The following is a 24,968-nucleotide window of genomic DNA, read 5'->3' on the forward strand; positions in this document are numbered from 1 at the left end:
ATATAATGCTTTAAATTTCAGGTAGACATTGTTCTTTAAAATGGATGAAAAAAAAGAAAAAAGAATTACCTGGCTTCCAATACCGGAAAAGAAAAGCTGAGAAGGATAATTTTATTTTAGAAAAAAAGGGTCATTTTTAAAATATTTACGCCACGAACAAATCAAACAACAAAACACAGCGGATCAAGAGGAAGCGGGACCAGTACCCTCATCAGGAGCAGATTAAGAGGAAGCGGGACCAGTGCCCTCGTCAGGAGCATATATTCTACTTGATAATAGTAGAAATAATTGTGATGTTGAGGAGATCGTCAGTGAAATTCGAACAGAGGAAAGCAATGATGAAAGTTTAGGTACTGAAGAAGAGTTGAATGTGTCTAAGCTAGAGAATTAAGAATCAGAATCAGCTCTTGATTTAATTTCGCTTATACAATGCATTAGCTTTTTCATTAAATTAGGGTCTTTAATTTTCATACATCACTAACAGGATTTTTCTCTAAGTATTTCTCCAACTGGCATGCTCTATTTGCTTTGTTAGTTTGCATGGAAGATTTGCGTCGCGGTAGCCAAAAAATAGACCTTTTTTCGTCTATTGGAGCCTGGACTATTTTTTACTCGCATCATGTAGTTTTTTTTTAGATAGATATTGTCTTTTCAGTAGAATATTTTCTACCTTTAGATTTTGGAAGACCCATTTCAAGAAAACTGTTTTCGTTTTATTTCGTTTTTAAAGCAGCCCAATATTTGAAAAAGCCCATTTATTTATATTTTGTAGTGAAGTTCCTTTTAATTTATATATTTTTTTTTCATTGCTACTCAATATATAATTGCCAGAAGATTTTCTTTTTTCAGCTGGAAACGGACATTTCCATTTTACTCCCCTCCCCAGGTTGCTCCCTGGGCAGCCCCCTAGTTTTCCTAGTGGATGCACCACCACTGTTTCTAGCCATAGCTCAAGAAACCAATTTCCCAGGATAGGCCTAGGATTAATATTTTTATTTAGGGTACCTATTTAAGCCTTTGTTTTAATGTAAACGGCAATTGATACTATTTTAACGTCGGTGGTCTAGGTCCCAATTGTCCCTCTTGCCTTTATAAGCCAAAAGTCCTAGTATAAGCTTAACCTACACGAATACGCAGTTCTGTTGGATAGGGTGGCTTGCTACTGTAGTGGCTGGCCACTTCTAAATGAAATATGTTTTGTAACTAAATTACGGCTGGTCACCGCTGAAAGAAAAATGCTGGACAACTAAAAGTAGTTGGGTAGGTTAATCTAGAAATAGGTTCTTTATTTGATAATATTCTTAAATATCATGGTCGCTTTCCTGACAATGGTCCAAGAAATAGCCTAGGAGAGTGTATACAAATGTAAAAGAAACTATTGAAATTTTTACTCTGTTATGTGCTGAATGTTTTATTAACCAGAATCATGACTTTTCCCACTTTATTCACTTTTTTCCATTTTTTCAAATAATGTTTGCATACAACATTGAACTGTTATGTAATTTACTAGGGCAAAAATTTCATTAAGTGGGGACTATAAGAACTCATTTGAAGAAAGAACCCATAATTGGCATATTTAAATTTTTTTTAAATAGAATACCACTAACTATGCAATGAAGTTCAAGCCATTGCTAGGAGAGTACCCAAGAACGCAAATCCAGAAAATGTCCTTAACTCCATCATAAGCAATAACCTTAAAGATTATGCCCTAAATTTGTCCGTGGCTTTCTAGATTTTGCTGCCTGTGTCTTTTGCTAGTGGTGAGCTTAGTTTTTCAAAATTAAAATTAATTATTACGTCTAATCGATCCACCGTGACGCAAAAAAGGCTACAAGGACTAGCCAGGACTATCAGTTGAACACAACTTGGCAAAAAAAATCGACTTGAACGAACTCGTGACTTCTTTCACAAAGATAGAATTAAGAAAAATTGAATTGTAAATTGTAGACCTTCTCTCTGTTAACTTTTTCCAATAATCTATGTAAACTTTTAGAATTAAAGTTATTTCTTCTGTAAAATTATCAGTTTTATTTAATAAGTTCCTATCATGTATTTAATGAAATAAATGCTATGACACTAAGGGTTTCGTGTATAATTATCTATCATAATTATGGTTGTTCTAGTAACCAAGATTTTCCTCGGTAATTATTCTTTATATTGGTTTTGTTTGTATATGTAATTTGTGATAGTGTGTTTAATTAATTTAATAGTCTCGTTAAGTGCAAAAAATTGTATAAGAAGTGGTGATTTTGAGTAAAGGATTCAATTGAGGAAGAAAATGGGAACAAAATCTAATTCTGGGGGGATGAGGGTGCAAAAAAATGTCTTTCCTAGGGTAGCAGAATAGATTGCGTCGGCCCTGGCTATAAATATAACCAACCTGGTGTATAATTAGATCATTAAAATACTAGGCTTTCAAGAAAGTAAGTCTTTGGAAAAAGAGATATAGATTTTATAAAATTTTATGACTTCAAAGTCTGAAAATCTGCAGTAACAATGGAAACAGCGCTTTTAACGGATTTCACACAAATTATCCAGGTTTTCCAGCTGAAAGCGTACCAAGAGAGATTAAATATTACCATTTGTACTGTGGGTTATAAGCTTGCTAATCACTTTGCGACAACCGCCGGTAATTACTTTTAATTGATCTTGCTGAGCACTAAGAAGGATTTATCTGGCAATAGAAGAAAAAAAAAACCTAAAAGAGGTAACTTCTTAAATTGAAATATGAAGAATACTTCTTTTGACTTTCCTAGCTTAGCACAATAGCAGCCTCAGGCCACTAAAAGTACTTTATAATAATCAGTAAAATTTTCTGAAACCCTTTTCGAAGCTGATTGATGATATTAATATTTTCATTTGAGATTTCGAGGCCATATAATAGATAAAGCAAGAATAATGTGCACCTATAGAGTCAGTAACAAGTTTTAAACATTGCAAAAAATATGGAATGAATTATGCGAAGAATTTGGCTATTACCCTAGGTCATTATGGTAGACCCCGACGCCGTGCCGTTGATAATTTTACCTTTCTTCATCCCTGTATACGGCAGGGCTATCTACTTTTTCAAATTTGGTGATTTTTAGATGTCAGCACTGTTCACAGTAGAGCTACTTCTAAGCCTCCCATTAAAACGAGTCGCGGTTGCAGAAGTGGTAAACGCGTCTCTGAGAGGAGGAATCCCCTAGTGGAGCCGAGTAACTTATCCGCTCTAAGTGAGACCCGCGCCAATGTAGGCAGACCGACTGAATCGAGTCTCACAGACTTACCCGTAATCGAACGCTTCGACAGTTTGCCCGTTAACGACTATGCCAATGAGCCGCCTCCCATCCTAAGACCTGTTACTTTCAACGCTCGTCGTGGCCTTCCTAACTTCCTTGTTTGCAACACTAGATCGCTGTGCAACAAAACAGAAGATTTTGAAGCTGTTATTTGCCACTGTTATTTTCTTCTTCTTTTTGTGTTAGTTTGTTATTTAGCATAGTGAAGCACCGCAAATTAGCTGTTAGCTACGATGTTGTTTTAAATAAACCTATCTCTCTCTCTCTCTCTCTCTCATTATGGTAGACCCCGACGCCGTGCCATTGATGAAAAACGTACTGGCGTGGTAAAATTAGTTAGGTGGCTCGCCACTGGTATATTTGTTTCGGTAGACAAATCTGACGACATCAGCTGAGCTCGATTATCTTTGAGGATGAAAAAGAAGAACAAAGTTGCTTGTATCAATTCATGGCTAATTGGAGAAAAAGCCGAGACAAATATTCTGAGTGGAGATAGAATGCTTAAGGGCTCATTTGAAAGGAATATGCTATATTTAGTGTCTATTGTAAGTAACAAAAATAATATTCAAAATTTCTTCAAAAGCAGCATTCCAAAAGTTTCAAAACAGATAAAACGGTCAAAATGCTGATTTAATACTAGATATGTACAAAAAAATCTTCAAACATTTTTCAAGTATTTTCGAAATATGTTCAGTTTTCCTCTTTTCTAGAAATGATATTAGCTTAAGGATAAAATTACTCTGGCAGGCTCAAATAATATGCCTCTACATGTTGCCAACGTCATCTAGCGTTTGGTCACTCTTGGCATTTCTTATGTATAATAATTTGAAAAAGTACGAAGTATCGCATCACCCTAGATATTGTTGATAGTTTTTTATCGACACTAGAATCAGTTTCCATACTGATAAGTTACCCATATTCCTTGGGTAGACTACCATCTGAGTCAAATAAGCACTAACGAGGAAATATAAAAATAAGGTGTAGATTAATTGTCCATTAGTACACTCGGAAGCTGTAAATACATTACAAGTTGCTTGTGTTAAGCTTAGTCTTGTCTTTTTCCTCTATCCTGATTGCATTTCACTATATCCCTTAGCCATAGTACTTTTTTTAGCTAAAAAATCAAACAGACCTATTCTTTGACCTATTCTATATTTTGAGTGTCTATTCTAATTTGCCTTATAATTATGAAGATAGTCTACACTTTAGCTAGGTCACAAGAAAAAATACGAGAGAACCCATTCCTACCCTTCACAGAGGTCTTCGTAATTTTATGACTTACCCCCAATATATCTTGTGATTTTGTATTAATCACATGTTTTAGGTTGACCTCCCCCCCCCTCGAAAAAAGGAGAAAATCATCAAAATCAACATTTTGATATATCGAGTACTAAGAATATTTGAAATATTGGGAATACCAATGTCACCCATCACTGCTTTTGTTTTTGAGCAGCATATGTATAAATAGATAGATAAAAAACAAAAATAACCAAATTAATTATTTATTCAAAGTCTTAATAACAAAGAAAAGAAAACACTACAAAGATTTCCCGAAACGCAGAATATATTTGTCATTGTTCTTTGGCTTGATATTCTCTAATGACTGCGTTGTGACTTCTTTTTTGGATCCTATTTCTTTCAGAGTCTGCCAAGACCAGCCATTTTTGGGTTCCGGTTCAACCAAGTTCACCGTCTCTATGAGTCCATTCTTTGTTGTAAACCTAGGAAAACGTACGATATGTATCAAGCCCTACCTATATCAAATTGTAAAAAATAACAGAAACTCAAATTTTAAGAACTATCATGCGTTTTCTCTGCGCATCAGCCATAAAAAGGCAACAAATTTTGGAAATTAAGTTCGTGAAAGTAGGGACTCGTATATGTAAGGAATAATAAATTGGCCCTTGCTGCATAAATTTTCTACTGATAAATAACAGAACTCAAATAAAAAAAACTCAAGTTTCAAGAACTTTCATTCGTTTTCTCTGCACATCAGCCATATAAAGGCAACAAATTTTGAAAACTAAGTTCGTGAAAGTAGGAGCTCAGATATGTAAGGAATAATAGATTAACCCTTCCTGAATAAATATTCTGCTGATACACAATTCAGTTCTTGCCCACAGAAATGCATATTCTACCAACAAAGACGCATTCTCTGTCGCCCTTTTTATTTACAAAACTAAAAATATTGGTTAAGTCACAGGATGTTATTCAAAGAAGTAGCAGCTTGTTTTGAAAGTCATTGCCCTAATACATGGTCAGCCCAATCGTAAAGCAGTTCAGACAATCGTAAATAGAGACCATTTCCTAGGGTTTATTTGTTGTCAGACTAACTAAAACTTGGTATTAAAACCATGTCTATTACAATTTGATTTCAACATATGACCTGTCTCCAAAGCTTTCATTATGTGTAAAATACCATGTTATGCTTAAAAATTTGGTTTTGAAGTGTTCTTACTAAATGGATTGAAGTTTAAATATTTCAAATAGGCTAGAGGTACTTTAAAGGTGTACAATTTTCCAAAAATTCTCATTTTCACCTTAAGCTTGTGTTAGAAAACGATAAAACTATGTAAAAGTACATATTTTTATAAATTGAAGTGGTAATACCGAGGCTTTACTTTTTTATTTGGGGGGGTGCATAGTAACTCAATTATTCAGAGATAGATATAGATTATGCTTCCTTTCTGTTTTCTTAGTACCGTAATTTGTGGAATGTTGATAACCGAAGAAAGTAATCATGAAAATAAAAATCAGGGGGAGATGGGAGGGAAGTCTGAAGTAAAATGTGACTGGGGTAAAAATATAATTGTAATAATAAATCCAGTTGGACTAAAAACACTTTGTTTATTTCCTTTGATTTTACCATCTAAGGTTTCTAAGCTTTCACTTTAACCTATAAATTCTTCTGACTATTAACTAGAGCAAAAAAAGAAAATAAAACAGAAAACAAAAATATAGAAAAAAAGAAGAAAAAATCCAGAATAAGTTCACTCATTGTCCTTTGGTGATTACTCCATTAATTTTGATTTGGCCTTATTCGCGACAAAAAAAAATCTTGTTAAATAATAATTATTTTCTTGTCACCAAAACAAACTTATCCCAAAAACTGAGTTATATAACCTCTTATATAACTTAGTTAAGTAACCTCTACCTGCTATGTGCCAGAAGATTGTTCGTTAGCATCAGTATTTTACTTGTACTATATTTTATATTATTCGAAATAGAATGTTTTGTGTGTGTGTGTATGTGTGTGTGTTTTCTTTTGTTATTCTTTATTTTTTACTTGATTTTGGAATTCTTGTGTGTTCTTTTGGTCAATAGAGACATTGATTGATTACACTGTATATCTTCTTTTCTATTAAAACTTGTTGTTCTTTGAAAAGGTAAGCGTTCACAGTCTTTGCCCCAAAACTTTTTCTAGCTTAAAAGTGAATTATTTTTAATTCAAACTAGGAACAGAACAAGCATACTGAGGCAGTGTAGAGCGTGTCGTTTGTTTTGTTTTTTGCCTTCAAATAAGTAATTGTATTTCTCAATTCCCATTAAATAACGAAGCATTAAGCAAGAAAAAACGGCTTTTAATTTCAACAAAGCAGCGAACAAAAATAGAAACAAACAACACTTTAATTGATTGTATTCCGTTTATTTCGGCTCCCCGGCCAGGAGCCTTTCTCAAACGGAAAAAAACAAACAAAAAGAACGAAACAAAACCGTTCTTAAAAAATTTCACACACGCAAAAAAACATAAAAAAAACACGCAAAAAAATGAATAAACGAAAAGAAAAAATAAATAAGCACAACTCACATTATAAACAAACTTCCAGCAATGTCTTATTGCTGATGATGAACACTGTATATGTGTTTGAAATATTCAGTTAAAAAATAAATTTTATATCGTATATAGTTTTTTGTATTCTCCAGTTGTAGTTTTATTATTTTTATTAGATATTAGATTCTACAAAAAAACTTTTGCACAATAGGACAGGTTGAAGGACATGAAGGTGCATAGGGATTGATCTCTGCTTGATAGTTAACGAGAACTACCATAGTTTGATCTAAGCTGCAGCAGCACACAACAGGGTTCGGAATTCGATTCCTTTGATGAGATTATGCGGAAAAGTCTCCATAATAACCCAAGCCAGAAGAAGATGGTAAAGAACTATTACAATACAGTTATAACTGGACCCTGTATAAATACGGACTTCTGGTCAGGTTGACGATGAGGAATAAGAATCGTGTCATACGTGAACCTCACTTTTAACTCCACCTTAGCATAAATTCAAGATTTGTATTTCGTGTCATAGATTGACTATTTATGACTATATATGACCGCTATTTGACTATATATGACCGCTATTTTTTGGGTGACTTTCGAGAAATCCGAAGAGTTTGGGGTTAGTGGAATCTGGATCGTTAGTATGACAATGTTAAAGTAAAGATTATGACTTACATAAACGATTTGGGATGTTTGTCTGACTCGTCTTTGAGGACTTTAAGTAAGTTTGCTCCAGATGATGCTTCAATTCTAGATTCTATTGACCTCTGTGCATAAATAGCGTCCTCGATCACTAGCTTGATGTTCATTTTACCGCTTGGTGGGGATAAAGTGGGTGGCTCCTCTAAAAGAAACAAATTAAAATGATTCAAAAAAGCATATATTCCAGAATTCAATTACTATTGTTGTTAATTAAGTTTTGTTAATAATTAATTTTAAATGATAATCAATTATATCAATTTAATAAGTTGTAATTGTTGGTTAATTATGATTAACAATAACTGTTTGTTTAATAAATTAAATTTGTTCCAAGACAACAAAAAACACAAAACTAGAAGTACTTTGTAATGCTTTAAGTGCCAAACAGACTACAATATAAGCCCTTTTTATGTATAATAAGTATTTTAGGGACTAAGATTGGTACTATTTACCCTTTCAGAAAACATATGCTTTTATGAGGATTCCTGGCTGAAGGGCGTTGAGACGGAGATCAGCACCGCCGGTTCGGACCTTAAGGGTCTAGAGCCGCATCCTTTACTTTTTTACGATTCAATATCTTGAAGGATCACCCTACCCATCCATTATAAATTTTTTAGCATGTGCGGCTAAACTTATGGCCTTAGTTGTGTGTGGCCAAACTATCTAGAACTGGCCAGCACTTGTAGAATTTGGATGAGAGAACCGAATAAACAAGAAAAAACCTTAAGTCGATACGTGCTTTTCCGGTTATCGAAGAAAGAGCATGTATCTTATCTTATTTTGTACCTGAGATACTCAGATATAATGAAACTAACATCAATAGAAAGTGTAAATATCGCTTTTTGATTGAACAGAGCAGAATTCTATTTTTATTGTTCATAAAAGGGCAGTCTCTAAAAATTTTATACAATAACTGCTTAGAAAACATCAAACATCAGCTCAAAAGAAGTCTCATTTGAATAATTCAACATCTTTGGGTGTCACCTGTAGTGCTAACTGCCATGACTGTAAACCTTGACGACATAGGATACATATTAGTTATGCTGTACGTACATTGAATAGACATAGCTTTGCTTAACAGTTTGTAAGAGATTAACGCTTTGTTTATGTTGCTCTTGTCTCTGGTTAGCTTTTAAAACTGTTGCCCAATAAGATCCCCTATCAATTTTTATCCCTGAGGAGCTAAAAAAAATTGCTAATAGGCCCTTTATCTTTAAAGCTGTCAGCCAAAGCTGAGAACTCACAAAAATATTTTTAAGGTATTAAATCCCCGTAATAATTTTAAGATTTATTTATTTAAGAATTGAATTATCAGTAATCACAATTAATTATATATTATATTTATTTTTCAAGACAAAGGATGAAACACAATTATTAGAATTTTGTATGACCGATAGTGTCAAGCAGACAAGAAAATCAACCACCTTCGGTTCCTCTGAAAGCAGTGACGTGAATTCAGGGAAATTCAGCTGGACATGGGCAAAATATTTATCGATATCCAGCGGGAGGGGGCAAATTTTTCTGATTTTTTTTTCAAAGAAAATTTCTAAAAATTGCGTTGGTCAATGAAAATAGCCGCAAAAACGACATATTCAAAGATCTAGGGGGGATACAAAAAACAGGGGGCAAAGGCCATCAACTGACACCACTGTATGAAAAAAGATGAATTTGATGGTTTGACAAAATTTAGAATAGAATTTTCGTTAATTATAATTAGTTCCTAATTTTGTGCGGAGGAAAACGATAACCCACAATAATGAGCGCTTTGTATCTCTACAAATGCAGAATAGACTACAATGTTAGCCCCTTTTATATTTGATAACCATTGTAGAGACTAATTATCGTGTACTCTTTCATTTTAGGCTGAAGGTAAAGCCTAATAATTAAATATAACTGAGTTCTAAATAAAAACCAAATGTTGAATCTGTCTGAATATTTTAGTAGCATCTATAGAGTTTAAAAAATAGATGACTCTGCCAACTATTGTCTTTTCATGAACAAAAAAGTTAAGTCAGTATTTCGATCTACAAATCAATCCGGTAAGATCTTTCATACTTCATCATATATAGCTTTTAGTCAGACCTAATGATACTTATCTTTTTCCTCTGGACATATTTCTCAAAAATTTAAGTTTATTCTAAGGACTGTGATAAGAAAACAAGTAAAGCAAATAGTCAATGTAAATGTAAATATTCATTGTAAAGCACTTCTGGATAAGTAAGTTTGCTGATTTGAGCATATCGATGTTGTGAAAATTAGTCATTGAGTACATTAAGATAAAAATTTGGGGAAATTGGTTTGTATGATCAAAGTAATTTGCTTTCACAGTAAAATTGGTTCTAATGGTTCATTAACAAAAAATTGTCCTGGTTTATTTAAACTAAAAAGTATTTTCCATTTGTAAGGTGACATAAATCGTACCTGGGTTATCTATCTATTTCAGTTAAATATTATTTCACTTAAGTTTCCTTGTTTTGTTATAAATAGTTTGGCTGATATCTACCTTATTTTGTGAATGTAGCTCAAGCGGTTACATAAAGATTACATACCTTTTGATAAATAGTTTTGCTAAAATACAAAGGTAAGGAAAGTCCTATCTTTACAAAAACACGTTTGTCAAGCCTTTCTTAAAATTTTGAAATCGGTTTGGGCTTCAGGACAGCAATACATTCGAAGTGTTTACTGCTATATGTAGGCAAACCAGGCAGAATATTTAACGAGACGCCTAACGTCATTCATAGAGAAAAATCAGAGGGGGAGGGGGATTTCCTACCTATAATTTTTGCTCCCCTCTATACTTTAACAATATATTTTTGAAAATTTTTAATGGAAAAAATGAACAACTAACCTCCCTCCCCCATATTTAAAAAGAAAGAATATTTCATTTTTTCAGAAAAAAACTCCCGCTCCCCCTTTCCTTAATTTTCCTCAATTAAAATTCCAGTCCAAGGAGCTCCCTTAATACAGCCTCAACAAAAATATTCAATTTGGATAAAATTATAAATGTCGTAATTCAGTACCATCTAATTGTTTATTATGCAAATTAAAATGTTAGTCATGCTAAGAAGAAGAAATTTCAGTTCTGACTATTCAATTTCTATTTTGTTTTAAAATATTGAACATTAACCTTCTTGAAAAGTGTAATCAATAAATCAAACTGCAACCCCACCCTTAAACATGAAATGAATAGGAAATAAAACTTCTATTTTCATAAAATCTGTTTAAAGAACTATCTTAAACATTTTGGTTCTACAAACAGACTTAAAAACATTTGAAAACTTGTGATTATGAATTTTAGGCTTGAATACCTCGACCTTGACTTTTACCGACACGACGTCTAATCCTTCTTTCAAAGAAAATTTCTTAGCCCTCTCAAATACGAAACTTACGACGTGACAAGATGAAGAAAAAAAAATCTGAGTCTAGTCAAGTAAGGTGGACCATGACAAAGAACTTATTGACGCCGACCGATAAGTAAATTAAAAATAAAAATAATAATTTGCTTAATGGCAAATGCCTATGAAAAAAATGTCAACAAGAATTGTGAATTAAGACTCCTCCTCCATGCAGAGATTTCTTATAATGGTAATTACAAGACCGTGTGTCGTATTACTTTGTGTGATCACTGAATACATATACAATAAAGAATAAAAACTAAGTGGACTTTCTGATTTACAGTCAGTTATGATCATTTTAATCTGATCTTTATTGTTTTAATTTCTTCTCCTTTGATCTGTAAATAATAACAGATATTTGATTTGTATAATTTAATACTTAATTAAAAGATTTGATACTAGATAGAACAAGAATAGAAGCTAGAGTAGGGAAAAAAGATTATATAAAACATATTTTAAACATACATTTATATACGGAAATTTAGATAGATAATATCAACTTACTTTTACATTTGACATTTTTTACATCAAGGATAGACCGACCTATAAACATTGGAGCAGCAAGGGCAGTGGTTAAAAGACTACCAAATCCTCCTTCCTTGTCTTGATCTTTCATCACCCAAGCTAAAGCCTTTGCAACGTTGATTGGAAGAGTCTGCGTACCCACAACATTGGCTGCCTAAAATAATCAGACATTTAAGAGCTACGACTCTTCTTACCATATTTACTACAAATGCTTACCATTCCGTTTTTTACGATACCATGTTCATACCACGTCTTACCATTGCTCCGTCTTCATGCCGTATTTACTGTAAAAATTAAAAAAATCTATTTCACAGCCCATTAATAGAAAGTAAACTGGAATTAGCAATTACATCTACTATAAACCTATTAAGTTTTTTTGAATTGCTGCAATGTAGTTAAGCTTATTTTAGTTGAATTAGGAATAATGAAAGAGGGTAGCTTTCCTGCCCGTCTTGTACCTCCCACCTCAGTATAGAATGTTATATTTAAAAAGCCTATTGCTAAAATTCTTTAAAAGCCCGGGGTAGCTAACTAGTGTCGGACCAATTATACCTCCCCTTTATTTCAAGACCCAAGACCCCCTTCTTCCCAAAATATTAGCATTTTGCTCACTGGACTAACGCCCAATTTTCACTTTAAAATAATATGAGGAGATTAAATCTGTGGAGCCTTAAAATAATAATATGAAGAAAGTAAATCAGTTAGCCCTTCGAAGCTAATATACAGCTTCAAATTTAAGACGCCAAAAAAATGAAAAAGTTATCGAGGCTCTTTTGATATTTCATATGCTGACAACTAGTCGATGGACTTAGGACGCAAAATCCACAGATAACTTTATTAAAAATAAGTTTATTTTTAAGAGTGAAGATTCGTTTATTTTCTTTCTGAGTTACCCAGTCCAACAAAACAATTCCGTGAGTCTAATGGTGGAGATTTAAAATCTATGAAAACGGTCCAAGTCGTCTTATAAAACACGAACCAATTGTAAAATATACCTTAACATTTTGTCCACTACAAATGGTCCGATTGAACTAAGTTTTGCATTAGTCTTGATTTCCGATGACAACATTAGATTGTGGAACTGCAATTCCATCAAATACACCCCTCCTCCACACCACAAAACATATAACAAACAGGTGGGCATGTTGCACCTTATCCAAGTTGAAATTATGCATGGACTTTGAATATGTACGTCCAAAGACAGAATGTGGGCCCTTGGACCCCCACGCCCTACCTTAGGCCAATCCTTAAGCAGAAAGGAGACTTGTAGTACCTGCTGGGGATGAAAATTACAAATAAGCTTTCATTTTGAGTGATTGGATGAGAACAGTAGACTTATGCTCCCTCCCAGTCCCCTAATCAACAAATCCTTAGCAAAAGGTAAACTTGCTACACTTTTTTTAGTTGGAAATATGAAATTATTTTCAACCTGTAGTTTTAGAGGGCCAACATTATCCCTCCAACCCCTTCCCTCCTTTTACCGCTGAAGCTGAAAAATAGACATATGATGCTTATTTGAACCAAAACCATGGACAAATTTTCAATATTTACGAATGAAAGAGGAAGAGGACACATTTTCCATTCTCATTCACTCTTACAGCAATTCGTATTGTTGATAAGGTAGTCGAAACGAAAAGCTTTCAAGGTAGCTTGAAACGAAAAGCTTGAATTTATTCCCGATTTCCCCAAAGTCTGAAAAGGAGGAAAAAAAATCTATTCCATGGTATAGAGAATGCCTTTAGTTCATTCGGGTATAAATATGCTTTAGGAGATGTTTCCCCTAAATATTTTTTAACATAAAAGACAAGACTAAGTACTTTAATTAGACTAGAAACTAAAGCTAGTTTTGTAGAAAAATTAACAATGTCACTAAGCGATTCAAAATTCAATTGAAACTCTCTCACCCTTGTAATTAGACTACTTATACCCAAGAGATCACTGCTATACCACGCGCCGCGATAATTTTTACTTTTTTCTAAAAACTTTGCAAAGAGTTCTTATATTCCTCATGCTGTGTTTGTTTTTAAGTTCGTTTTTGGCATGTAAATTTTTAAAATCCATATTTCTTCCCAGTTTACGCGTGCCTTTAGTAAAAGCCACATACAACATAACTATAGAAAGCTAGTGTGAGAATGGAAAATTATGCCAGTTTTACAAGAATAATTGCCAATGCCATCTAGTACGACTCTGTCAAATGTTTTGCCAGTGCTTCAGGCTTTTAAAAAAGCTCAGCTAAGTACTGTTATACAGCTTATGGTACTTTGTGTCCAAATTTAGGTGAATCCATGTTAAATTGCAAAAGCAATTATTCTTTATACTTTCATCATGCTCTTTAGTAAAAGCCGCATACAATACAAGTATAGAAAGCTAGTGTGAGAATGAAAACTTATGCCAGTTTTACAAGAATAAATGCTAATGCCATATAGAACGACTCTGTCAAATGTTTCGCCAGTGCTTCAGGCTTTTAAAAAAGCTCAAGTATAGAAAGGTAGTTTGAGAATGAAAACTTATGCATGTTTTACAAGAATAATTGCCAATGCCATCAAGTACGACTCTGTCAAATGTTTCACCAGTGCTCCTGGCTTTTAAAAAAGCTCAGCTAAGTACTGTTATACAGCTTATGGTGCTTTGTGTCCAAATTTAGGTGAAGCTATGTTGAATTGCAAAATAATTTTTCTTCCTACTTTCAACATGCTCTTTAGTAAAAGCCACTTCCAATACAAGTATAGAAAACTGATGTGTGAATGGAAACTTAAGCCAGTTTTACAAGATTAATCGCCAATGCAATCTAATGCGACTCTGTCAAATGTTTCACCAGTGCTTCAGGCTTTTAAAAAAGCTCAGCTAAGTACTATTATTCAGCTCATGGTGCTTCGTTTTCAAATTTAGGTGAAGCCATGTTAAACTGCAAAAGTAGTTGTTCTTCTTACGGTCATCATAATCTTTAGTAAATGCTAAGTAAAATAAGACTATAAGAAGCTAGAGAGATTTGAAACTGCAAAATCCTAGGAAAAGTCACTTATGCTATCTAGCTACTTGAAGTTTACCTGAAGCGCGGTCATTTTGGCAATTTTGTGATTTTATTTCATGAAAGCACTGCTCTACGGTTTGTTGCGTTGTTGTTTTAGCTTTTTAAGCTTGCTTAAGGGCTGCATTTTACTCCTTGCGCTAATGTTTTAGTATCCTATGCTAAATTCAATCGGTCCAGTTTTCCTGGAAAAGCTGGAAATAAAGGGGTACAGATTTTATATCTGTAAAAAAAAAATAAATATTAATGTTTTTTGTTCCTACATTAAGTTAGCTGGAGTAAAGAAGGACTTTAGCCATAATGGCTTTGTTTATTTTGGTGTAACGACGCTACTCGACTACTTATGTCCTTGCGTCGGCCCTGCAGTATGTTGCTGCTGTCAAGTTCGAACTCGTGGTTCAGTATTATCATTCTAAAATCAAACCCACTCCACCACCATATGACCCATAATTGCTACATAGGTCATAGTTTCAAATACAAAGAGCTATGGATTTACTACCCTTGGTTTTAGTTGGCAAAATTGCATAGTAGGCAAATCTACATGGTATAAAAATAAGTAATGCTATTTTTAGTGAAATAGCTCAGTAGATCATTAAAGGAATTCATGCTTGAAACTTTGACAATTTTATTTTAATGACAACTTTCAGTGACAAAAACATGCAATGTTCTCTTGAGTTCATTTTTAAACTTCCTTAATTTAATTAACTTTTTTTAAAGATCAAAAAGAGATCAAAGTTTCCTAAAACTTGGCCAAGTTTTCAGCAAAGAAATTCACCAAAACTGGGAAATCGCGCACTTAATATTGTCATAATTTGGAAAGAAAACAAAGGTAAGGCTAACAAATTTGGTGAAAACTGTTTGATTTAATTGTAACTTCTTGTTTATAGATTTAGAAAAACTGAAATTCCAACGTCTTGTTAATTAAAGAAGATTTAGGTTAGTACATAGCATATATGCCTAACTAAAAAACATTCTGAACTAAGAAACTGAAATTTCTAAGGAAGTAAATATGTCTTTGCTTATGAACTATAGTATCTAGAATCACTAGCTTAGGAGTCAAAATTTTTAGGGGAAAAGGAACAGATTGACTTTGGGCTCTTCGAAGTTTTTTTCAAAACACTGACAAAAAAGTTTACCTCAATTGCTAAAGTGGTTGCAACAGTAGTACCGAAACCTCCATCGTCATTTTGCTTTCCTTTTAGATACGCGATCTGTCGGGTATTAATACCATTGATAAGCTGGAAAAGAAAAATCATTAAAAAAAAAAACTATACAATCATAAAAAGAATTAAAGAGTTTTCATCGTATATCAATACTGTGCTTCCTACAAATCGAATGATTATTTAAACAGAAGCTGACAGTATCGTCTTTTTTTTCTATAAGTCTATCATGTAACGCTGAATAAACCTATTTTTTTGAAAAGTATTAGATAGATAGATTATTTGAATACGTGTCAGGTCAAATAACATCTCTTAATAATTGTCCAATACCAATTTCAGCTTCAATCTCATTGAATTTAATTTTTTTTTCTCTAAGTCGAGTTTAAATTAAATAGGCATGAATATATTGTCTGTGCTCAAAAGTAAAAGTAGGCAAAGAAAGCTTTTATTAAAATATAATTGTGGAAAAATTGTAATTCTCATGCAAATTATATTTTAAAATCATTACTTAAGAAAATTTCATTAGTTGTAGGACAAGAGGTGTAGTTTAATGAAAGCTACATCAAATTTAATATATCTTTACATTTGAGTTTTCAAGCTACTATCGACATAAAGACAAAATTTTATATATTTCAAAGATAGATATGCTTTTGTTTTTTGGGGGTTATTATGTCGGGCATCCCTGGCGAATTCAATTGAAAAGCCCTTTTGGTTGTGAAACCAAAATATTCGGGTTTTTTTCTTAATTAACTATCTTAATTAAAAGTTATTCAAAAATAAAGGCAAGGCTTCTTAATTAATGAATAATTAGCTCCTTTTCTGCTCACTAGGTCCCAGTTCAATGCAGAAAGTCTTAAGAGTGATGATCATTCCAAAAATACACATTTTAGATATGCAAAGCTAGATTCTAGTCCTCCTAAGGAGTTTTGACCTCAACTCTTTATTTTGTATAATATATTATTCACACTATTTGAGCTTAATATGCGATTGAAAGTTTAGAAACATACAAATACTCATGAAGTATCTTGTTCAGGTATGACAATTAGGTGAGGGATCTTATGTAAAGCGTGCGCAAATATTGTGATATTAAAATATATTTGCAACGGGTGTTTTTGTTTTAAATTAAAAAACAGCACTTGTTTCACTATGTGTACTCTACGTTTTTCTCTCATTTACCATGTTTGAGTTAGAGAAAAAAACAGAAGGCTCGATGAGTTTTTGTTTTGCAAATACCTGAATTTTCTTTTGAACTTACCTCCATGTAAAAGAATATATATATATATATATATATATATATAATATATATAATATATATATATATATATATATAATATATATATATATATATATATATATATATATATATATATATATATATATATATATATATATATATATATATATATATATATATATATATATATTGCACATAGTGTTTGCTTTTGGGTTTTTTTCCTCTACTCAGCTTAGTGTTTTTTTTCGGAGCTTCAATAGATTATTATTTTTATAGAAATCTGCACAATTAGAAATAGAAATTTGTAACTCAAGTTTTTTTTGTAGTGTCTTATAGCATTACATTTTTTTAGCGTTGATTTGCCCAAAGAAGAAATCCGTTTTTTACTGGATTAGTGGAAGTACTTTTAAAATAGAAGGCTACTTTTATGCTGAATCCTCTACTGTGAACTCTTCAAAAAGGTAACGAAACATCGCCCAATGCTTGGAGCACTTTCTGCCTTGATCGTTTAGAGGTAGTCCCTTTTGACCTAGAGCTGTTAACCTCGAAGCAACATAATCTTTTAGCTCAAGCAAGCTTTTTAGCTTGATACTACCTTGAATAGAATGTTTCTATATTGGTATGGATAGTTATTAAAAGTATCGCTGCGATAGTACATATAACGGTACAAAATATTGCCTATCTCTAATTCTACTAATTCTCCTCAGTTATTAGTTAACAGTGTGGACAAAAGAATTTCTAACTAGACAGTGTTAATTTTTTTTTTTATTATTAATATGTAACACAACCTAGGTAGGAAACCTTCTTTCTTTGTTTTTCAAGTCGTCTGGGTCTTATAAACTTTATTAGTTATGATATTATTTTTACTTATATAGAATCTGAAATTGAAAAAAAATTATGACTCTCAGAATTATTCTAAACAGATATTATATCTTAAGACCAGTTTTAGAACTTAATTTTAGCAAACTTTTCACTCTATAATTATTATCTAAAACTATTGCATGTGCTACATTTTATCTTTAAACAATCTGTTGGGGTGGCACGAAGCGCCACCCCAACACCTAGTTGGTGCGGTTGCTTCGCCCCCCCCAAGCCCCCCCGCGCACGTAAGTCGTTACGCGTCATTGTAGTTGTGTCCCTGTGTCCCACCTGTGAATATATATATATATATATATATATATATATATATATATATATATATATATATATATATATATATATATATATATATATATGTTTTTAACTACGTAAAACTTGCGAATATACAACATTCTTCGCTGTCCCATTGTCTGTACATATAAATAGATTGTCAGGTTTACCGACTCTTGAACATGCAACATATAATTGTCCATGGGAAAAACAATCTGTATTCAGATCTACACTTCATTATTCTAATGATTGCCCTTGAGCTTTGTTGATGGTGATTGCTAATCAAACATTCCCTGTGTCCCCATCGTCATTTATATATCCATATAAATAACGATGTCGTTATTTATAACGACATCGTCGTTATAAATAACACAGTCGACACGTGTGTGTCGACTGTGTGTCAGTCGACACACACGTCCCAGTCGTCATTTGTGTCCCGGTGTCCCAGTCTGTAATTTCTCTTTGAGTGTCCCGGTCGCCATTTATATTCCCTGTGTCCCGGTCTGTATATACATTCGTTTTTGAATTGGTATATGATGAAATAAATTTTTAGTTTTTTTCCTTTTTTCTTTTTAGTTTTTTTTTGGTTTTTACCTTTTTTTAGCTTTTTTAATTTTTCTTTCTTTTTTCTTTTTAGTTTTGTTTTGTAGTTTTTACCTTTTTTAGTTTTCTTTTATTTTTATTTTTTTTAGTTTTCTTTTTCTCCTTTATTTTTCAGTTTTTTTCCTTTTTTAGTTTTTTTTCTTTTTCAGTTTTTTTAGTTTTTTTATTAGTTTTTAGTTTTTTTTTTCTTTATACCTTTTTTTAGTTTTTTTTCTTCTTTTGTATTAATGCTAAAGCCAAGGTTCGAACCTGGAACCTCTCAGACCTAGAACCTGAAACATAACGCTTTACCAACTCAGCTACTTCGGCCTGAATACATTTACCTTTTTTAGTATTTTTTTAGTTTTATTTTTATTTTATTTTTAGTTTTCTTTTTCTCCTTTATTTTTCAGTTTTTTCCTTTTTTTAGTTTTTTTTCTTTTTCAGTTTTTTGTTTTTTTAGTTTTTTTTATTAGTTTTTAGTTTGTTTTTTTTCTTTTTAGTTTTTTTTTGTAGTTTTTACCTTTTTTAGTTTTTTTTCTTCTTTTGTATTAATGCTAAAGCCAAGGTTCGAACCTGGAACCTCTCGGACCTAGAACCTGAAACATAACTCTTTACCAACTGAGTTACTTCGGCTTGAATACATTCGTTTTTGAATTGGTATATGATGAAATAATTCAGACGTCATATGCGGACAGTGACGTCAGTCAACAGACAGACAGACAACTTATTTATATATATATAGATTTGCAACTTATTAACAACAATGAAAATAATTTCTTAGACCGCAATTTAATCTATTTTCGTGACAAATATGAAACATCAAACGTGTGTACTAGAAGTAGAAGAGACAAAACAAGTATTTACACCATAGATGATAGTACTACCAAAGCCAATAAGATGGTTATTTTTCCAAAATAATGTGGCAAAAAGCGTGCTGCAATATTATTAGTGTATGTCTGTGGCGTATTTTTGAAAGCTAGTCCCATTCCTCCGGCATTTGCCAGAATGAAGAGTCAATAATTCCACCTTTTGAAGTCCTGATTGGCTGCCGTATTATATATCAATCCCATGGAAAGAACGAAAAGTCCTAATTCCGCCCTATTGGTTCTCATCTGGCAAATATTAATCCATTAAAAGGACTAAGCATTTCTGTCACAGTATTTTTTTTCAAGTGAACTCTTTGTTTTTCTGTCACGGTTCACAAATATTTCGCAAAAGCAGGTGTTTTATATTATTTATTTCATTTTTAAATATAACCCTGGGAGACAAAGTATTTTGATTCACATAACTTGAATATATAAAGGCATTCTTATCGTTCGCACCATAAAAGATTTAAGCAGAAATTTTAGTTCAATTGGATTATTATCCCATGCAGATGAAAACACGACTGAAAACAAATCTTATTAAATGGGTGATACTTTTATTAAAAATAAAAAGTACAAACAGGTGGAGCACCGCAAAATTTAAAATGACACTTGATCAAAAGATTTTTCCAATAGGTCTGGAAAGTTAAGTGTGTCTTTTCACAATAATTTTCCAAAGTTTTTTGTAGAGCAGGTATCCTTCAACTAATTATGTCAAAAATTATCTACCTTCATCCACCCTCCACAGAATCAAGTCAAGTTCAATCGGGCAATACTGACGACAGTTTGGCATTGCTCTCAAAACTTGTTTCGAAACAACCAAAACGAAAATCTGAGAAAATAGTAATTTCTAGGTATGAATGGACTTAAATAGGTTCAGAGAAAAACATTTGTTATTACTTTGATGCCTGGTTCGCTGAGGCTAATTGCTTAATTTTTCATAACTTTATTCTTCCTGTGAAAAGAAATTGCGATTAGAAACAGAGACCTTAATGATTTTTAGCTGATTCTTTTTCTATTCATTTCTGAATAAAAATAAAAGAAAAATGTTGAATTCTTTCTTTTTACATTTTAGGCGGAAATAGAGTTATATCAGTGTGCCGAATAAAGCTGTAACGCGTGGGAGAAAAAAATAAATCTTTATGGTCAGTTTGATCAGTATTCGGGGGGAAAATACTGGGTCTGGAATTCTTATACTTTGCTTTTTAAGGTATAAGAAATCATTTTTGATATATTTTATTGCTGCATATTGCAATGTTTCTTGTAGAGACTTGAATTGCAGACAATTCACCACTTCTGCTGTCTATAACTATTGCAGAAAGTGCCATTGCTCTAGCATAAACCAATTAAACTGTGAAGAAGAAAAAAAATCACAGATCAACTTGCAAAAATCACTTAGCTAATTAGTTTTTGGTAACTTGATTTTCACTGTTTCCTGATTTAAGCGTTATTTCGTTGGTCAATATAAAGCAAGTTATTGGGAACTCACGCTGATCAACTAGAGGTTCCTACTGCTGCGAGTTTCCAAGGAGTGGCGTCCTTAGGATTCTCGCGTCTTTTAAAAATTGAGCACGAATAAGATGAGAGATTAACTTTAAAGTTTGATTCTTTCTCCTTCACTTAATCACCCTAAGTTTCACCTAGATCACTTAAGCGAGCATCAATGCAATCTTTCCTTTTTGGAACGCTATCATTGAATTTTTTTTAACCTATCAATGGGCATTGGATCTTTTAGGCTAAAACTCGAATTCAGAATCACCATCTGTCATGACAAGTCACCTTATCAAAAGTTGCTAAATATTTGAGCTGTCTATGAATATTTCCATTGTAAGAAAAATTTATTACAACTAAAAGATAAATTATTTTCAAATTATCGTTGTAATTAAACAATAGTCTTTAGAAAACATTTTTCCACGTAGGTATTATTCATAAAACGAGTTTCAAAGTATTAATTTTCAAAATTTGGTTCTAGTAGTTTTGGAACATTCGTATTGTGCATACTGCAAGTATAATTTACCAGAAGAAGGAGACATTAGAACGAGAACGAGACTAGAACGAGACATTTGTAAGCGTATTACGCTTACAAATGTGAACACTTCAGGATGAATTGTTAGTAACAGCCACGGAGGAATTAGGGACACACTACCTGTTGATTTGAATTTTTTGTTTGCTGATAGGTTTGTTGCTTGTTCCTTCTCTTTGTATTTTTTCCGATGAACTATGCCTAAATGTCTGTATACCCGGTTATAATCGAATTATTAGTATTAAACAAAATTTTGATGGGTATTTTAAGACATAGAGAAAAGAGGTTATGTATACGTCTAAATTAGAACCTTAAGTCTGTCGAATAGCTCCATCTTCAAAACATTTGTTTTTCTTTTAGCTTTGACTCGGCCCATCTTGACCGAATAATAGCTTTCTAGATCATGGTTATTCCAGTTAGTAAATAATGATTGTACTTGTAGGCATAACTCAATAAGGGATGAACCCATTGCCATAGTAACCAAAACATTAAGAATATTTTTCAGAAAAACAACTGTCAAGTGAAAAAGAGTTGCCACTTGGACTTAATTCAGGAATTATAACAATTATTTTGGCTAATTTTAGTAGAAAAATGTTAGTCAATACGGGAATATTGAAAAACAGTCTAATTCCGTCAAAAGTTGTGTCAAATCAAAATGAAAACTTTGCATTTGGAATGGTAGAAAACCCCTTGTAAGAGAATTACAGTTCACCATCTCGAACAATAAGAAAAATTACTTTCGCTTGGGGATGATCATGCCAAATCAATGATCGTTGAATGTTGGGAGAGGGCTCATTTGAAAGCTAATCCCCATGTGTAGCGCCTTTTAAGTAGCAATTGCGTCAATGAACCAAAGAAAATTTACCTTGTTATCAGGCTGCTGTGCCTTGATACATTGCATGGCCAAGATTGTCAAACTAGATCCTTCTATGCAAAAATTGCAGAGTCCTTTATTTGGCTTCATATCGTTGTTGATTTTTACAATAGCGGAATTCGGAACTTGGACGCCGGCATTGCAAAGAGCTAGTGAAACAGCAACGGTTTGAGCAGCGTGACTGAAACAAAAGAAGATCTTAAATGCATGAAATATACATAATCTGTTATCTAAACTGGCGTTGTTTCTAATAATTTGTTTCAACTCAACTAAATAATTTATTCAACTAGCACTTGTTATTTTTTTAAATTTTCTAATAACCATGAAAGCCCATGCAGTTTTAGTCTGGACAATAATTTGTCTTATTAGAAGATGAGACCCACTTTGACATCCTGATTACTGAAATTCAAAATACTTTATATGAGATTTTGACATTTCGAGTGGTGGGCCCTGCCACGCTCATGCATAGATGTTTGTTTGCAGATTATGGAAGCGGGGTTGGTAATCAAGTGAGAGAGAATACATTAAAAAATACCAAATAATTAAGTCTTGTGGAAATTACGGTCATTACAGTAAGGCCTGTCAAAATCTTAAAATTTATTATCTAATAATAAATTAAATTTATTTGATTAGATTAAATCTGATAAACTTAATAAAACGATCTAGATAGGTCATGAATGTGAGAAAAGTCATTTGGAGCCTTTGAAAAATCATGAGTGATTTCACGTTTATGAGCACATGTCAAGAGCATAAATTACCTCGTTTTCCCCATAAGAGTGGTCGTATCGTTTTTAATTTCTACAACGCGCGTAAAATTACAAAAGATGACAAATTACTCCGAACAGCTAGAGAAAAAGGCATAGAAGAAGAAATTGAAAAACCACATTGAATTCCAAAGCAAAACGTTACACAATAAAATATGCTGTTAGAAAACAAAGAAAAATTACAATGGTATGAAGGAATGTCTAAGTTTAGTGTGTGTGAGTATGTGAAGGATAAACAAGAAGAAGGATTTGGTTTTATGCCAGAATTACTTAATTCAATTGAAATTTCTGATTTTCACCCAAAAATTAAGAAGTGTTATTTTAACGTTTGTAAATATGCACAGGAAGGAGAAAATGAATCCACACTTGAATATCTTACCACCCTGGAACGGAATGAAGGTACTTTGCCGTCAGTGAAGGATAAACAGGAAAGATAAATTAAATTAGTGCCAGAAAAAAAAACATCTTGTGACGTCATAAGAGGGATGAATATTTAAATACATTCAAAGAGCACAATTTTCATTATTTTTTCCGTAAGGGTGTTCGTGTTGTTTTTGTATGTAAGACGCACGCAAAATTGCAGAAGATGACCAATGACTCCAAAAAGCTAAAGAAAACAGCATGGAATAAAAAACAGAAAAAATCACATTGAATTGCAAACGAGAATGTTGTAAAACAAAATCTGTGACGTCATACAAAACTACACATGATTTTAAATAAATCCTAACAGCTGAGGCAAAAGGTATGAAAAAAAGTCTCATGTAATAAAGCACAAAAACAAAGCACAGCACAATCTGCGGCTAGGACAAATCCCAAATGAAAATAATGGACAAAAAACTTGCGTTTAAAAGATTAGTGACAGGGATGATCACATCGAATCACGTGGGTGTGCGTGTGAATTCCAACAATATAGAGAAATGTTTTATTATATTAACAGGAAGGTTTGATCTATTTCAAATAGAAACTGCAGGGTAAAGAATGTATTTTTAACTCAAAGGTAAAGTAGGAATGAACCAAATGGTTGTACAAGACGACGTTTTTTATCAGGTGACACGACATCTAGTAGCCAGAGCCCTTTTCAATTCTTACTATGACTTAGCTGAAGTCCTTGACTTGCCTCTCGGATTGATTTCTTAAAGTTAGTTCTGTATTTGCTTAGCGTTACAAAGTCAAACGCGTATCGAACTCAGTTCGACGTTTTGTTCATTAGCGCTTAATTTATGTCGTTATATGTCGACCAGGAATACCAAATGAAACACATTTTTTCTTGGTAGTTTCCTATTTATTACTTTAATGCTATTAGTACTGAATTAATTAGCTTTCAGATTCTGTCCAGTTAATCTGTTGATTCTAAAGTTCTTTATGATTTTTGAACACAAGCAAAACATTATTCAAAAATGAAAGAAAATTTCACCAATTCACCCTTTATTCTGAATTTGCCAATTCAACTTATAATTTTCATACCGACTAGAAAAATAGCTAAATTACTTGTCGACAAAATGTCGACATGTTAATATTTAAAAATTTAACGCCCGCTGTGTCGGAAAATATCAAATCAAACTAAAAGTTAAGAAATAAATTACTATCATATTTACTAATGCAAGGATTAG

General features: G+C 32.6%; 1 protein-coding gene across 1 annotated transcript in view; it reads right to left on the reverse strand.

The window, feature by feature from the left end:
• Nucleotides 1-4,767: 4,767 nt before the first annotated feature.
• Nucleotides 4,768-24,968, reverse strand: part of LOC136033646 (uncharacterized) — a 38,997-nt gene continuing 18,796 nt past the window's right edge. Inside the window, exons 4-8 of the mRNA XM_065714462.1 lie at nt 22,586-22,775; nt 15,843-15,944; nt 11,658-11,832; nt 7,735-7,903; nt 4,768-5,002 (exon numbers count right to left, since the gene is read on the reverse strand). Of these exons, the coding sequence (XP_065570534.1) occupies nt 4,819-5,002; nt 7,735-7,903; nt 11,658-11,832; nt 15,843-15,944; nt 22,586-22,775 (820 nt within the window). The 3' untranslated portion in view covers nt 4,768-4,818. The remainder of the gene's footprint in view (nt 5,003-7,734; nt 7,904-11,657; nt 11,833-15,842; nt 15,945-22,585; nt 22,776-24,968) is intronic.

Source organism: Artemia franciscana, chromosome 12, assembly GCF_032884065.1.
Source record: "Artemia franciscana chromosome 12, ASM3288406v1, whole genome shotgun sequence".
Taxonomy (NCBI): Eukaryota; Metazoa; Arthropoda; class Branchiopoda; order Anostraca; family Artemiidae; genus Artemia; species Artemia franciscana.